Raw genomic sequence first — 16,518 nt, 5'->3', positions numbered from 1 at the left:
TTAACCTTTTGTCTGTAACGATCAGACCACTCTGCCCTTCGCCCTCTGGCTACATGCGTCGTGTGTGTGCTTTTGTACAGTTTTTTGGACACTGACAACGCACTTTAGTCCGTTAGTACTTGTAGGCAATAACAACAATTTCTGTTGTTACAGAACACAAAGAAATAAGTGAGCTTGCTGTCTGAATGAAACCGTCGGCTGCAGCTACCCGAGTCCAGCTGCTCTCCACATAAACGTCACTGCTTCTGAATGCACTAACTCCTCCTGGTGGAAAAGTATAAATGATTTTTTCGGCAACTCGCAGCTTGAGTTTCTTGTGATTGTATCTTGTGCAGAATCAAAAAGCTCAAACTAAATGACAAAGATCCAAAGTGTGAATGCTTGTTCTTAAATTTAATTTTTTACAACCACTGACCCTTCACCATATGGTAACATCACTGCTTTTAAAAGGGAGAGTCTGCCCTCTTGTGGTTATAACTTGTATCACCATTAAATGAGAAAACAATGCATGTATTGTATATGACTTGTGAGTTTATTCAAACAATATATATTTTATGTTATATAATTTATAATAATTATTATAAATTAAATAAATTAATAATAACTAACCCTTTACTGCATTAATTGTGTTTTTAGGGAAACATTTAAATAAATAAATAACTAATAATAATAATAATAATAATACAAAAATAAATAACTATTATATGATCTATCAATTACATTTTAAATTACCCCATCCTACTCAACTTGGATTTTTTTTTGTTGTTTTTGTTTTTGAATATCTTTGAGTTGTGTACAGAACAAGACATTTGAAGACATCATCTTGGGTTTTGTGAAACACTGATCGACATTTTTCACCATTTTCTGACATTTTATAGACCAAACAACTAAACGATTAATCGAGAAAATAATCACCAGATTAATTGACAATGTAAATAAATTTTAGTTGCAGCCCTAATTTGTTTCTTTATGAGGTAATTCAGAAATGTTTTAATATATTTTTGGAACCAGTTCCTCAGGTTTCTTTATACGTTAGTTTGTGAAACAGAGATGGGAATCACATGTTCTGCCTTTGAACAAAATAAATATGCGTATGGCTCCATGTTATTCTCTCCTACTTCCACCCAACCCTTCACAAAAAGCTGTTCATATTATCGTAAATGGCAAATATGAATCATTCTTGGCTGGAGATAAATCTAATTAATGTAGGTGTGTTGGCTCTAGATTAGTGAAACCTACATAACCGCCTCTAAAACCTGATTGTCGGATCTGTTGTTCCTCGCTGTCACTGTCCTCCTCACCATCAGCGGGAAAAAGACCTGAACCACTCAATCAGGTTTCTATTGGACCTGTGTGCCGTAAAACGTCCCTGTGTGATGAGAAAGTGGAGAAGAGGCCTACAGTTGGGGAAACTCAAGCTGTTTTTTAAAGAATGTCCACACTTCAACAACTTCATTTTAGCCACATCTTTACGGCCCCTGCTGAAAATATACTCTTCCTATTTGTTTCTACACGTACTTTCAATCTGCTGCACTTCCGTCCCTTTCATCCTTTCACCCGTTCTTTCTGCTGCTCGCTCTCTAACCAAGAAGAGGTTTTGGCCTGCCTCCCTTCCAAAACCGCAGGGTAAAAATGTACAACAGTAACCCTTCACAGGCTCCATTTCCTCCTCCGTCTCTCCCGAATCACGCTTTAAGGGTTATGACGGGGGCAACTCACAGTGTACACACAGACTGTACCCATACTGTGCAGACTTCCTTTGATCGCTCATACTTCAACACACACTCACTTTCTCTTTGCGTCATCTTCGACAGTGACCGTGGTAAGAAAAAAAAAAAGTTTGCACAACTGTGAGAAAAAAAGAAAACACTTCTCCAGAATATGACTATTGTACGCGAGCGGTTTGTGGCTTGTGCTCGAGCTGGCCGCATCTCAACCCATACCTTTGCTTTAAGTACAACTCGCTGGGCTTATTCCAGCCGACTATAATGGGAAATGTTTTTCCAGACTCCGAGCTTTCCCGGAGCAGTGCGCAGTGCATTTTAATGTGTAGGTATGTGTCTTAAAGCCCTAAATGGAAGCAGATGTTTCAGTCGGAGAGTAGAAGTTTACATAGGGCTGTAATCAAGAGAGGGATTTTTCTTTTTTCTTCCAGTAATTTGAATCTATTTTTCTGTCTAAATGAGCCTGGTGCGCTACATTGTGCGCATGGCTGAACTGTGCCGGGTTGTGCTGAGCTATGCAGCCACATATGGGAGTGATTACAGTCCAGTGTTTATCAGACCTCACTGAGGGACTGACTGTACGGCTGAGCAGAGCAGCACACTATTTCAATTTCCCAGCTACAACCTTCTATGGAAATCAGACAAGTGATACAATATTACACCGACACTGTGCATGCAATCATAATCCCTGGGAGCATTATTTTTTTTTTAGAGCTGAAACGATTATCACAGTCTGTTTACAGGTCTTGGGGAGAACTGCTGCGTTTGTGAAAAAAGCAAGACGTTATCATCCCAACTCGTCATATACGGATGCTTCGTCAGACCCATTGACGTCATCTGTTTCCGGTCAGCACTTGTTGTGAAGTTAAGATAAACAGGTGCTTAGGTTCAGGCAATAAAACGGCTACAGTTCGATTTAGGAAACCACGGCATTGTCACATCATAAAACAGTGATTGGAAATGGTCTTGGAAAGCACTGACAAATGACCTGCTGATAGGGGCGTCAGATCAGAAAAGGCTTTTTGTGTCGTTAACATATTTTGTCATTTAATGTGGAGGACTTGTCTCTTGTCTCATGCAAAACAACAATCTGTGTCTAACGTGTGTGTGCGGGCTAAATGAGTTCACAGAATGCAAAGCAGAGTAGTGCCTTAAGTCAGCAAAAACGTCAGTCAGCCCATCAATTCAACTCCCCGTTGGGCGCTTTATGACAGGCTGTAACGCAGAGGGATACCCCAGCAGCCCAGCCTACCACAACTACTTTCCATCTGTCTGTTAGAGAGCACATCAATATGGCCCTGTCCATGTTGGTGCCTTCTTCTTAGATCTAAAAACATAGAAAACATGTCTGACATTCAAAACATATGTTCTTCATTCACATGCTGCTTTGAAGCCTACTGTAAAAGCTTCACCAGGAAACCACAAGAGGACAAACCCTAATACATATTTCCTTCTCTTTTTTTTCCTCTTTTAAAAAAGACACTCAAAACTCCCTCGCCCCACTCCTTTGCAAAGCACCTGAATGCAGCACGCCTTCAGCTACATCTGGCTCCAGATGTTGTGCCAATCTGACAAGACGGCAAAAACCCCTGGCAACAACAGTCACAAACACTGTGGGTTTGGCAGAAGGAGAGGTTAATGAAGATAACATTTCAAGGCAAATGCACTCATCTAACCTCTGAAGTGAGAAGTTCAGGGAGAGAGGAGGATGAGTGAAAGAGTCTGTCAGAGTTTCGGCGGCTGCAGGATCTATTTTTGCTCCGTTAATGTGGCCGCAGTTGCAAGGGGGAAGTTATAGCTGCTCTATGAGAAGCTTTTTGTTCATGGACGGTAAAAGCAAGGAGTGGCTGGATTGATTAATGCAGAGTGAACGTTTCAAAGTCGACTAATCCAGGCGTCAAAACCTAATCTTTCCTTCGTACGTTGTGTGCAAGCTCCTTATCTCAGTCTATTTGTTAGGTCTGCGTTACAAAATTAAACCATAGTAACATGTTCTAATCACACATTGCCCTGCGTTAGCCCTATGATAAATGGGTTTCTCCGCTTCCTGCCAGCGCATGCCTTTCCTTAAATGAACTACAAATGTTCTGTTATGGATCGACAAGACTCCACGCGGTTAGTTTCCACTGCATCAGAATTTGCTGATGTTGCCATTGAACTCATTACAAAGCACGGTGCTGACTTTTTCAGATTTTTGATCCTGGCTTCATCTGATAAAAATCTTCCTCCAGTGGCCAGTGTTTTGTATGCTTGCTGGTTCGTTGTATGTTTTACTGCCTGTTCACATAACTCCCCTTTTGTCTCTCTGGCACCGTGTGGCCTAATCTGATTCACACACAATTAGCCGAGGATGACTGGAAGAGGTTGGAGACAGACCAGAGTGGAGAGTTTAGTGACAGGCGGAGTTGATATGCTGCAATTGTTATGAAAATTAATGGAAAAAGACGCTAAATTAGGTTAGGATTTGTTGCTCCTGGAGGACATCCAGACACTCCCGTCAAGCTCAAGGGCAAAGAACTTGTGTGTTCTTGTTTTATGCACCAGCGTGATAAGATCAAATTTCGTAAAGAGTACTCCACTGCAACACTGACAGACTCAGGGTGGACATTATTATTTTTTTTTCAAACTTGTGGTCTCTCCAGCCCCAACCGACGCTGACTCATGTGACATCCCTTGAGGTAATTTATCATATTTCGTGCAGCTGCCTCTGGAGCCACAAAAGGCTTTACACTATGGCTGTCAATACAATATTTAATCATGATTAATCACATGATTGTCCACAGTTAATCGTGATTCATCGCAAATATTATCACACATTTTTTATCGGTTCAAAATGAACCAAGTATTTGATACTCTTATAAACATGGGAGTGAGCAAATATGCTTGCTATATGCAAATGTATGTATATATTTATTATTGGAAATCAATTAACAACACAAAACAATGACAAATATTGTCCAGAAACCCTCACAGGTACTGCATTTAGCATAAAAAATATGCTCAAATAATAACATGGCAAACTGCAGCTTAAAAGGCAACAACAGCTGTCAGTGTGTCAGTGTGCTGACTTGACTATGACTTGCCCCAAACTGCATGTGATTATCATAAAGTGGGCATGTCTGTAAAGGGGAGACTCGTGGGTACCCATAGAACCCATTTTCATTCACATATCTTGAGGTCAGAGGTCAAGGGACCCCTTTGAAAATGGCCATGCCAGTTTTTTCCTCGCCAAATTTTTGCATAAGTTTGGAGCGTTATTTAACTTCCTTCCTGTTTTCTATTTTCATATGATGCCAGTATCTTCACTCTATCATCATATTTTGTGCAGCTCCCCCTGGAGCGGTCCTGTAGAAGGTAACCCAAAAATTGTAAAAACTTGCAAAACCTTGTCAGATTCGCTGCCTGACATCCTATCCTAAGTTTCTAGACATGACTCTCTGGAGCCACAAAACCCACCTGCAACTATAAACCACCTGCAACCAGCATAGCAGAGGAAAATGACCCAATTATTGGTTCCAGTCATCCACTCAGCTCTTCTGCTTTCACCTGCAGCTCTGCAGCTACCTGCTGTCAGAGAGACGATCTGCCAACTGGCACTCTGATGACTCTGTTAGATAAGGCTGAGTCACTATATGAAGCACGGTCCAAGACACAGTCAGAAATTATAATGTGATGTGAATCTGTTTGTTTATCCCAAGACGGATTAGCACAGAACAGAACTTCTCGCTAAAATTTAGCATAATCTTTTTTGTATTGAATTCAAACACTAAGAGATCTCTCACACCAGAAGTGTTAAGTATGCTAAGTATATTTACCCAAGCACTGCACTTAAGTATAATTTTGAGATGCTTGTACTTTGAGTCGTTCCTTTTATTTTACTCCACTACACTCATTTGACAGCTATAACTACGAGTTACTTTTCAGATTAAGACTTTACATAATAAAAACACATGATAAGTTTATCAAATACAACACAATGTTCAAAATTAAATCAGTGGTTCCAAACATTTTTGGCTTGTGTCTTCTTGCAAAAAGTATTGTGATTTGTTCGCTTTAGTGTTCCACCAAAGGAACATTTCCCCTATAAACGGTTTCATTAGATAATTGCGGACCAAAAAGGTCAAATCATAAAATATTTTAAAAAAGAAATAAAAGATTGGAGAAAAGTCAGAAAAATAATTAAAGTTTTCTTCTTTCCTCTCCAATGAATCATCTCACGTCCCCTCAGATTTATCTTGTGACCCTTTGGAGGGGGCCGACCCCTAGGTTGGGAACCACTTTACAAACTACCTAACTGTATATAAAGTACTTAAAGGTGCAGTGTGTAGGATTTGGTGGCATCCAGATTGAAACCTCTCCCGTGTGCCAAGTGAGACGGAGAACTACGGTGGCCGACGCGAATGGGCCTTCTCTAGAGCCAGTCGTTGTAAGAGTAGAGTCGGTCATTTCGAGAATAGTAGAGCCAGAGTGTGTGTGTGTATGTGGGAGGTGAGTGGTGAAGCAAGAGAGAGAGAGAGAGAAAGGGAGGCTTCGACGGGAGCGAGTAACGCTATCGACTCCGGCCCAAGCCGGAAAAGTCAACAGTGTTTGGTTTGTCCGTTCTGGGCTACTGTAGAAACATGACAGCCGACTCGGTGGAAAGGACCCGCTTCGTATGTAGATATATATACGGCTCATTCTAAGGTAACGAAAACGCAACAACTCTTAGTTTCAGGTGATTATACACTAAAGAAAACATACTGATTAATCTTACATTCAACTTCTGCCAATAGATCCCCCTAAATGTTACACACTGGTCCTTTAAAACTGGCTCCACCTCAACCAGCTGAACTGCTGCTTATGAATTGATGCATCCCTGTTAACAATCTAATCACTCACAGGGGCAAAACGAGTACTTTTACTAATACTTGAAGTACACTTTGCTGATAATACCTCTCTACTGTACATTTATTAGTATTGCCACATTGTTGTATAGGTACTTTTATGTAAAGGATCTGAGAAGTTCTTCCATTCCTGTCTCACACTATGTCTGTAGCCTGGAGGAGAAAACGAGGGCAGATCAATGTCTAGATAAAAGTACCTCATGACACACTTCCACAGGCAAAAATATGGAAACACTTCTGACAGTGTGTGTGTGTGTGTGTGTGTGTTAGCATGTTATGCATGTGAAAGCACGCTTCAAACATACTGTATGTGTACTGTCTAAATGTGTTAGGTTTGTTTGGTCATGTACCTCTGCAGCACGATGAATTATACACAGACTTCTCAGCAGCAGCAGCAGCAGCAGCCCTTTACTGGAGTGTCTTTCATATCCCCTCAGTACAGCGGAGAATCTATTTCCCAACGCAGTACCACTTCAGGCTCGTCTCTGATTGATCGTCTGTTAAACTGCAAGTGTCTGAGAGACGGTCTGCCAGGAAGCCTTACACTGTGACTCTGGGTCCACGGCGTACAGACATGGAAGGAGCTCCTTCACAAAACGGGATAAATCAAGCTAATTAGAAGAGATGTGTGATTCGAAAGTAAGCGCTTGGCACAAATCTCGCCCCCCGCACGCACCCTGAATACAGTACATGCCTCTATTTGGAAAAGTGGGGACCTGGCAGCCTGGATGGAGAGACGTCTCCAACACAAGTGTCACCATCACACATACTGAGAGAAAGTAATCAGCTATAAGGGCAATGAAGCGAGAGTAAATTTGCACTTCATGTGCATACCTCCGCAGATTGTCTGAAATAGCAGGAAATGAGAGTGGAGGTGGAAGGAGGGGAGGTGATACGATCAAGATAAATCAAGCTGCAAAGGTTAGTCGATTAGGAAAGAAAATTAATTGGCAACTATTTAATCGATTTATTTTCTCAAGCAAAATGCCAAACAGTTTGATGGTTTCAAGTAAGGCTGCAACTAATGATTATTTTAATTTTCATTATTTTCCTGATTAATCAATTAGTTGTTTGGTCTATAAAATGTCGATCAGTGTTTCCCAAATCCCAAGATGACGTCCTCAAATGTCTTGTTTTGTTCACAACTCAAAGATATTCAGTTTACTGTCTTAGAGGAGTAAAGAAACCAGAACATATTCACATTTAAGAAGCTGGAATCTGAGAATTTAAACTTTAAAAAAATTAAATTACTGCTTCGTGGTTGTATGCCTCCACCAACCAGTCAAGTGGCAGTTTCCATCCATGTCTGTCCAAAATATCATCACTTCATCCTTTTATCCTATTCGACATTCGTGTGAAATTGTCATAAAAAAAATGACTTAATCCGATTAATCGATTATCAAAGTAGTTGGTGATTAATTTAATAGTTGTAGCAGCTCTAGTTTCAAGTTATCTCAAGTTATCAAATGTGAGAATTTTCTGCTTTTACATGATAGCAAATTGAATATTTTTGATGTCTGGACTGTAAGACGAACAAAACAAGACGTGTTGATGTCATCTTGAGCTCTAATATATCCGATTGGACATCAAAATCACTACAAAATTGACCCAGTTTGGGTCAATACAGTCACACATTACTGGGATACTTTTACCATAAAACTGTCACAAATGTATCGTTAGTTATCCAAAATGATGTGCCATGACATTCAAAACATATTATGAAGTGTGTATGTCGACTAATCGATTCGTTGATTTAATCGACAGATCTGTAAAACTGAGTTTCTCCACAAAGAATCACATTAAATCTTGTGTTTACCAAAGATGTGCTCATAAGTTTCTTAAAAAATAAGTCATTCAGCATGAAAGACACATTAAAAAAACAACTAATCGACTAAAGAAATCTAAGTCCAAAACGACCGATGAGTCGACTAATCGACTAAGAGGGAGCAGCCCTAGTTTATATTGTCAGTTTAATCGATAATAACTGTTTGTTGCAGCCCGAATGAAAACACCTCTAAGCTTACTGAATGCATGTGCTGTTGTGCTCTAACACACTCTTGACAAACAATCCTCAACTAGGAAGTCTCGTGTGAAAAAAGGGGAAGGAACTGATCTGACATCAGTAAAAGTGAGAGCCTTTAAAATAATACCTGCTATCTCTATGGTCCAAATAACCACCAGTACACAAACTGACAGATGACTTTGAGAGAAAGGGACCACATGCAGGGAGCAGGTTGGGATATCTAAACAGTTCCGGGGACACACAACAGTCAGAGCTGGACAACACAAGGCCACAGAAGAACCTCCAGGGATGTTTGCCAAAAAACAGTCATACCACACTGAGAAGACACACATCAGCTGCACGGTATGTGGTCCTAGAAGACCCCCCCCCCCCTTTGCCTTCATGAGTCTATGGCCTTAGGATGTGTGCTGCACTCACAGGTGTGCAGCTGTGCCTCATGAGATTATATACAGCAGGTGATTTGATCCACCTCAAATCATCTCCTTCATGTAGTTGGAATTAAAACCTGCACATTCTCAGCCCTCTATCTGGTGCATGATTGGACAGCACACTGAGGCTCTGTGGTTGCAGGACTTGCCCAATCAAAAGCACATTTTGGCTACACTGTAAACAGTTGCTGTTAATTTACAGCAGGATTTCAACAGTATTAACCTGTTATTACTAAAAACAGTGCTTTACTGTTAATGCAAAAGAAAACCTGTTAAATTACGCTCATAGGTTTTTTAACTGAACTATAATGCATTCTTAAAAAACAGCACTTTACTGCTGATCAACTGTCTAAAGTATCATCAATAACAGTTTCATGCAGTATTTTTTTTTAATTCTGGGACCTGATCTGCACATGTGAGGCTTGTACATTGTACATGATTGTAAAATCAGTGAATTAGCTTTATTGTTCAAGTGCCTTTAATTGTATTTAGTGTGACTATTCCTATGTCTGTAACCTGCTATTCATCTAGGCAAAAAACAATGTTTATTAAAATGTATGTAGAAAAAATACAACCTAAATAGTGCATTAAAACAAATCAGGAAGATAATGTAAAAGAAAGGTGAAAAACAGCTATATAATGTATCTTTAAACAGTAAAATACTGTGAAATTAATAAAAATAAAACAGTTCAAACTGTATTTTATAATAATGTTATTATTATTATTAAATGCTAATTTTACAGTAATATAAAGGCAACCCTGCTGCCATCAGTTCTTTACTGTTATTTTACTGGGAAATTCTTAACAGTGTATAAAATGACGTCCTGCACACTAAAGCAGCTTTGTCAACATTGCAGTCAGGTGCAGACGAAATGCATCCGTGCGTAACGCTTCTCCAAAACACGGTCCGATAGGGAAATGTGAGCGCATGGGTGTCCAGGATGAAAAATGATGAGATGAACAAAAGATGTGATTCTATAGCCAGAGAAGTGAAAATCAGACTCCACTCTTTAGATGCATTATTAGAGGGTTTGGGGCTCCTATAATCTATGCACACACACATACATATACACAGCAGAGCTTGGCTAAATCCTCAATGCACAAGGTGAAAGACACTCATTGTGTGGCCTTATTGTGAAGTGGCACTTCTCTGTAGGAGATTGCAGTTTCTGTGGGTTAGTCTAGCCGTTTTGTCCCAGACTAAAAACCGTCCCCCCTCTCAAACAAAAGGAGAACCTACCTGGTAATCTCGAAGCTGCAACCTTTCCGAAGGAGCAAGGCTCTCTTCCGCATGATGCCTTTGTCTCTGCCGAGGTACACATTTTTATCTGAATTCATGGGTGCAGGCAGGTAGACTCAGAGGAAAAAACAGCAGAGCCTTTTTTTTTTCCAAGGAAAAAAAAAAAAAAAAAAAGTCAAAAAAATGCGAGACTGAGAGAGGCAGGAAGGAGGAGAAAAAAAATCCTTTAACGCACAGTCCAAAGGAAAGTGATCCTGCAGACTTTTCCCTTCCTCAGGCGAGACAAAAGACGGTGTAGTTGGAGCTGTTAGAGGTGCATGGTGTCCGGGTTGGTGGTGTCTCCATGCGGGCAGGCTGCTGCAGTTGTCACCCTGAGCTGAGAGGACCGGACCGTGCTGAGCTGAGCTGAGCTGAGTCTCTCCCTGAACTGTGGAGCCCCACAGCGCTCCTTCAGCTTCAGCCCGGCACTGAGAGGCTGAGAGGCAATGACTTCACACCACACACTGATGGAGAGAGAGAGAGACAGAGACAGAGAGAGAGAGACACAGAGAGAGAGGGGGAGAGGTTGGTGACTGAGACAGTGAGAGGAAGTGTGTTTAGGGTTAAATGAAGTTACTATGTGCATGAGAAAGGAAGAGAGATATATTAATAAAGAGAACAATAATATGTAGTATATGGATCTATAGGCCAGATAGTGGTCTAAGTAAAATAAAATAAAAATACTTCAGCAGTGCTTTAATTTGGAGGCTCTTCAACCTTTTAATGGTACATCCAGAATAAAAGCAATAAATATATATATGTATATATATATATTGTGTATTTCTCTGTTCCTTTGGGCACTAACAACAATCTCTTTTAACTACGACAGTTTTTCAATTATGAGCCTCTAAATGAGATGTCCAAGGTAAATGTTCATTTACCTTAAAGGGACTGTTTGTAAGAGTCAGAAATTGCTTGTTAACAGCGACACCTGTGGCCGTTAAGTCAACGAAAGTCAGCGTCCTGTTGCTCGGGGTCGCACTTGTGCTCGCTCTACATAGACCTGAACGAGCATCGCTCAAAACAGTGAGGCGACACACGTCAGCTAAAACCACAATATCACTCTATATTTTACAAACAGTCCCTTTAAAGCAGCAGTGGGTAGAATTGGATAAAATATGATTTTAAAAAAAGTTATTTTTTATAAAACAGTCACTATATCCTGACAGCAGTGCATGAGAAAAAAAAGGAAAAAAAATCTCTCAAAGTCAAAGTTTGTGACCCGGCAGCCGTGTTGAGATCAGTTGAGGAAATACCAAGCATTCTTCTTTCATGGTTTATTTGATAGGGACGGATAAAATGTACATGGACAACTTAAAAACGGCTATCTGATGCATGTATCATAATGCTTATAGCAGATGCTAATTTGCAACACCTGTCCCTATAGAAGGGCTTTTTTTGTGAAAATAAGAGATTAAAACAAAACTGTGTACAGGAAAAATAAATAAATACAATAAAGCACACATTTAAAAACAATATATTTTAAAACTAGACATGAGTACAGGTTTGTCGCTGATTTAAACAGGATTTGGTTGCTCTCTTAGAAGTGGTAAAGTTTGCAGCCAATTTCAAGTGATCAGGTAGAGAGTTCCAAGACTTTCACAGAAAAAGCTGTCTGAGCAAAAGATGTTTTGCAGAATGAAACTTTACAATTGTCATTGATTCTTCTTAGATTCAAGTGATTATACACTAATGAAAACATAGTTGTGAATATTATATTCCATTTCTGCTAATAGGTCCCCCGAAATGTTACCCACTGTTCCTTTAAATTAAGGCATAGAGTAAGTTTTTCTCCATTAAAGTAAATAAAATATATATATTTTGGATGAGAGCAATATGTACAACCTGGAGCATTTTTGTTTTAAAAAACTGTTATGTACCGGTATGTATGTATGTAAAAAACTAATAAAAAGTCATTCAATATGCAGTGCAGACCTGCCCATTTGTGTTCTGATTTGATGCAACAGTACAACCGTTTTTTGGTCGATGGATCCTCTTTTGTGGTTTTCTACAAACCATTGCTGACTTATTTCCTGCTCACTTCAGTCTGGATAAGTCAGTCAATATCCACAAATAATGCTTACATCTGTTTTTTGTTTTTTTTATGGTTTTACAAAATGTCTGAAAAATGTCTTATTGACATGATATGGGAAGTTTGTCCCTAAAAAGGCTGTAACTTTGGTACCCATTTGATGTGCATTAGCTTCAGGTGAAGTTTGTAATAGATGTTTTGCATAGAATGAGGACTTTGGATTTTGTTCCCCATCAATAAAACTAAAAGTGCATTAGGAAGGGATCTCTCAATGGCTGGTATGAACAGGAAGAATGATTACAGCAGGAAAAAACCTGTTTCAATGTTCAGATGGGCACCTGGTTGTTATTTTAAGTTAGACTTGAAAAATAAATGTGAACCTATATCCTTTAATCCTCCCAAGTGATCTAATTTAACAGCAACACGGAAAAAGACGAATTATTTCAACAAGATATCAGAACTCAAAGTGTGCTCCACCAGGAGACCTTGAAGCAATGTTTACTCTGCTAAAACAAACGCTCTGCTGAAAGTGCACTCAGCTGTGGGTGCTATGGATTAGTTGATTAGCTCTAAACATATAAAGGTGTGGGTTGGGGTGGCACCCTGTGTTTCATTAGGGTGGGATGATGAGGGGTTGCTCATAGGGCACACAGAGAGAGACTGGGGAGTATATGGGTCAGTTCACATAAGGTCTATCCATCCATCCATCCATCCATCCATCCATCCCCTTTAACTGCTGTAGCACAGAGAAGGCCAATGTTGGTAGAGACCAAAAACAGATCTAAAAGAGAGTGAATATTGGACTTATATTCATCAGGTGGACACAAACATGACTCCAAATTAATTATAATGTTGCTCTGTAACTGCTAAATGCGTAAATAGGCAACTGTTTGCTAACAAGTCAATGTTGGTGTTTCTGCCGCCAATGTTGGTGTTTCCACGCAGTGGCCAAAAAAATCAATCATTGCTGGTTTAAAGACACAACGGCAGGTTTTTTTGTGCGATTAATTTGCATGTCAATATATTTTTTCAAACTGTTGTTTTTTTTTTTTTTTTCTGTTTTTTTTGTTCCGTACTTTTACACGGAACATGAATATTACGCAGCGAAAAAGCGGCAACATTTTTCCGAAGAAGGCTGATTTTTTTTGTTTTACTTTTGCACCACAAATAAAGGGATCAACCAATCAGGTTGTGCAGAACCGGTTGAATTGCGCCTATATCTAAGAAACAACAACAACGAATTGCCTTTCACAATAAAAGCCCTAGACATATAATATTTACAGGCGAGTATTTCGCATTTGTTGCAACTCGAGTGTTTATTTAACTTGTCTTCTTGACTTCATCCATATTTTTTCTTTTTTTCTCTGTGAATTTACAATACAAAGTAGTGCAAAACCTAACATAGCTAATTCTTCCTGCATCCGCCATGTTTATTTACACTAAAGTCATGTTTGATTGTGAGAGTTTTTGCGAGATCTCAAGTTTTTAGAGTCAGGACTCTTGTTATTCATGAATGAATCTGTTAGTGTGTTGTGTGCTGTTTCTTTCCACACTATAGAAACAAAACTGTTATATTTAACAGAACATGTCGTTATGTGTAAGGCCCCTCACGTTTTCAACATCTGTTAAGATTTGAAAGATCTTTTAGTGTGAGCCAGGCTTAAGAACAGCTAACATAAGCTGCCATAAGCTGCTGGTCATACAAGGCCAAGAAAGGGTGTGTGTTGAATTAAGAAAGGGTGTGGTTTGTTGCTTATGAATTTCACTTCTCTTCTTTAAGAGGAAGATTGTGTTATGTCACTTTAAATAGAATTATTACTGTAAAAGGTTTGAATTAATGTGAAAATAATGTGGCAATACAGCGGGGCGACACCTCTTCCACGAAAAGGAAAGATCTCTCATCTCTGTAGTTTCTACTTTGATCAGTAAATACTCATGTGGTTGTTGTCCGTAGGTTGTTGGTTGTACGTTTCACCCCCTATCCATCCAATAGAAGTAAAAGTAAGTAAGTACTCCCACATACTGTATGTACAACACACACACACACACACACGCTCACTGTGTCTAGTATGTCAGCCCACTGTTTAGATGAGGAATTCTCTCAACATGACTCACACAGCTGTATTCAAAAGAAGGACCCGGCCATGCTTGTGTGATTGGAAAGACTTCAGTTTTGTTGCTCAAACCTTCTGACTCACTGTGATTCAACAGCTCACCACATCTCCCGATGGTTAAAGACGCCTTTAAATAGCCGCCCTCTCACTAACAGCACTTATCAATCTCATAATGTAGCAGCTGTTTACTGAAATAAGATTTACTTGTTGAGGTTTTACTTGTGGCATCATGATTGTAGAGAGGCCACCTGCCTGCCATTAACAACTATCATTATTTTTGCTTACCACTAACATAAAAAAAAAAATAATTTTCCAAATGAATACCATATGTTTCAGGTTTCGGACTTCCTCTTGACTTAATAAAATGCATTCACAGGTGGGGCCATGTGAGGCAGTGAGGTTATGTAATGTCTGTGCTGCTCGTTTTCTGTATTTACCGAACATAGAGGACACTGAAAGGCCTTGTAAGTCTGCGACCTTCAGCAGGACTTAATAAAAATGAGTCAGATAAACATATTCTGCTCTTTTGAACGCTGTGGACTGATAAAAGAGCACTGAATAATATTAAAGCTGCTTTTAAGCCGTAGCTTTGAGGTGTGCATGGATTAATTTACTGTGTTATAGTCTCACAAATCAATTGAAGATAAAATCTACAGCACATGTTGTTTATTTTAAATTGATGGATTTGTGTGTGTATATATTTACTGTATTTATACTGTATATACATATATCTATATATCTATATATATATATATACATATATATACATACATATACATGTACCAGAGTTTGAACCAGAGTTTAAAACGGACTAAATGTTGGCTTATGTAAGGGCCGTAAATCAGCTAATGTTTTTGTCCACTTGGGGGCAGCGGAAACAAGCTGTAAAAATAATACTGACATATTATCAACTTATAAAGTTGATAATATGGTGAACTTCCTAGCAAACAGTTCATTAATTTACACATCCAACAGATGTGCAGCAACATTAACATTCATTTGGGAGTCGTGTTTCTACCCACCTGATGGATGTAAGTCTGATATTCACTCTCCTTTTAGCTCTGTTTTTGGTCTCCACCAACTCCTGAGGGAAATATTTGTCTCTATAGCTGCTAAATACTCCACTATGTTCACCAGCTAGTTGCTAACTGTGTCTGTCTGCTGTTTGGTGCTGAGCAGGTAGAGGACAGTGTGTTTCTAGAGCTTGTTCTTCTGGAAACTAAACCGCTGATTAGAGCGGTGAGAGTGAACCAAACGGGAAAATCAAAACAACTATTTGAAAGATGCTAAAATGTTTTATAAAGCTGAGGGGGAGTGATCTGATTGTGAGCAATCCCTTTCACGTTACACATAGTCCATTTGATCCATTGTGAATATAAAAATATTGATTGCAGCAGCTTTAAGTGATTCAGTTTACGTGGGAAATTGTAGTACTAAAGTTTCAACTGTTGCCATATTTACGTTATCAGCACCTCTAAATTTCCGCAAATGCAGCACGAGTGACTTTTGGAAAAGTTTAACAGATTTGTGTGATTGATGAGAGAAAAGTTTATTAAATGGGACCGTTTTATGTGTTAATAATCATCGCTATCATGAGTTCCACGTCTCTCCAAGTGTTCATCAGCTTGATCAACACAGTAATGACCAGCTGTCATTTTTAACATGCATGTGTCCTGGGGAGTGTGGCGTATGAGCCGTGGCCAGCCTCCTGCTCTGATTTTGGCTCAGTCTCTATCACCAGACTGACCAATGACCTCTACACAAGCATTTTAAGGTCATTTCATCCCGACAGAAGCAAGAGTGTAATTCTGTATGCAGCTTCCATTAGTCAGGAAGTGGCAGTTTGGGCGAAGAGATGCGATAACACGCACACGCACACACACTTAAGAAAGAAGGACAGCATTTGCTCCGAGGGAAGAATATTTGAGTGAGAGGCCAATAAAATGTGGGATAAGGAGGTGAGTGAAGAGCTTCCTGGTGCACAGTGTGTTCACTGGTTTGTTAACGTGTCCTCTTTATCTGACAACTGTTTACA

At 39.5% G+C, this 16,518-nt stretch overlaps 1 protein-coding gene across 4 annotated transcripts in view; it reads right to left on the bottom strand.

Annotated features, from left to right (window-relative positions):
* Nucleotides 1–10,729, bottom strand: part of garnl3 (GTPase activating Rap/RanGAP domain like 3) — a 76,374-nt gene extending 65,645 nt beyond the window's left edge. For all 4 annotated transcript variants that reach the window (XM_074618033.1, XM_074618036.1, XM_074618034.1 and 1 more), the window contains exon 1: nucleotides 10,299–10,729. In XM_074618033.1, coding sequence (XP_074474134.1) covers nucleotides 10,299–10,396 — 98 coding nt within the window. In that variant the 5' untranslated portion in view covers nucleotides 10,397–10,729. The remainder of the gene's footprint in view (nucleotides 1–10,298) is intronic.
* Between the last annotated feature and the right edge of the window lie 5,789 nt (nucleotides 10,730–16,518).

Source organism: Sebastes fasciatus, chromosome 19, assembly GCF_043250625.1.
Source record: "Sebastes fasciatus isolate fSebFas1 chromosome 19, fSebFas1.pri, whole genome shotgun sequence".
NCBI classification, from domain to species: Eukaryota; Metazoa; Chordata; class Actinopteri; order Perciformes; family Sebastidae; genus Sebastes; species Sebastes fasciatus.
Note: the sequence above shows the minus strand (reverse complement) of the source record. Positions and strands in the feature narration are given on the sequence as shown.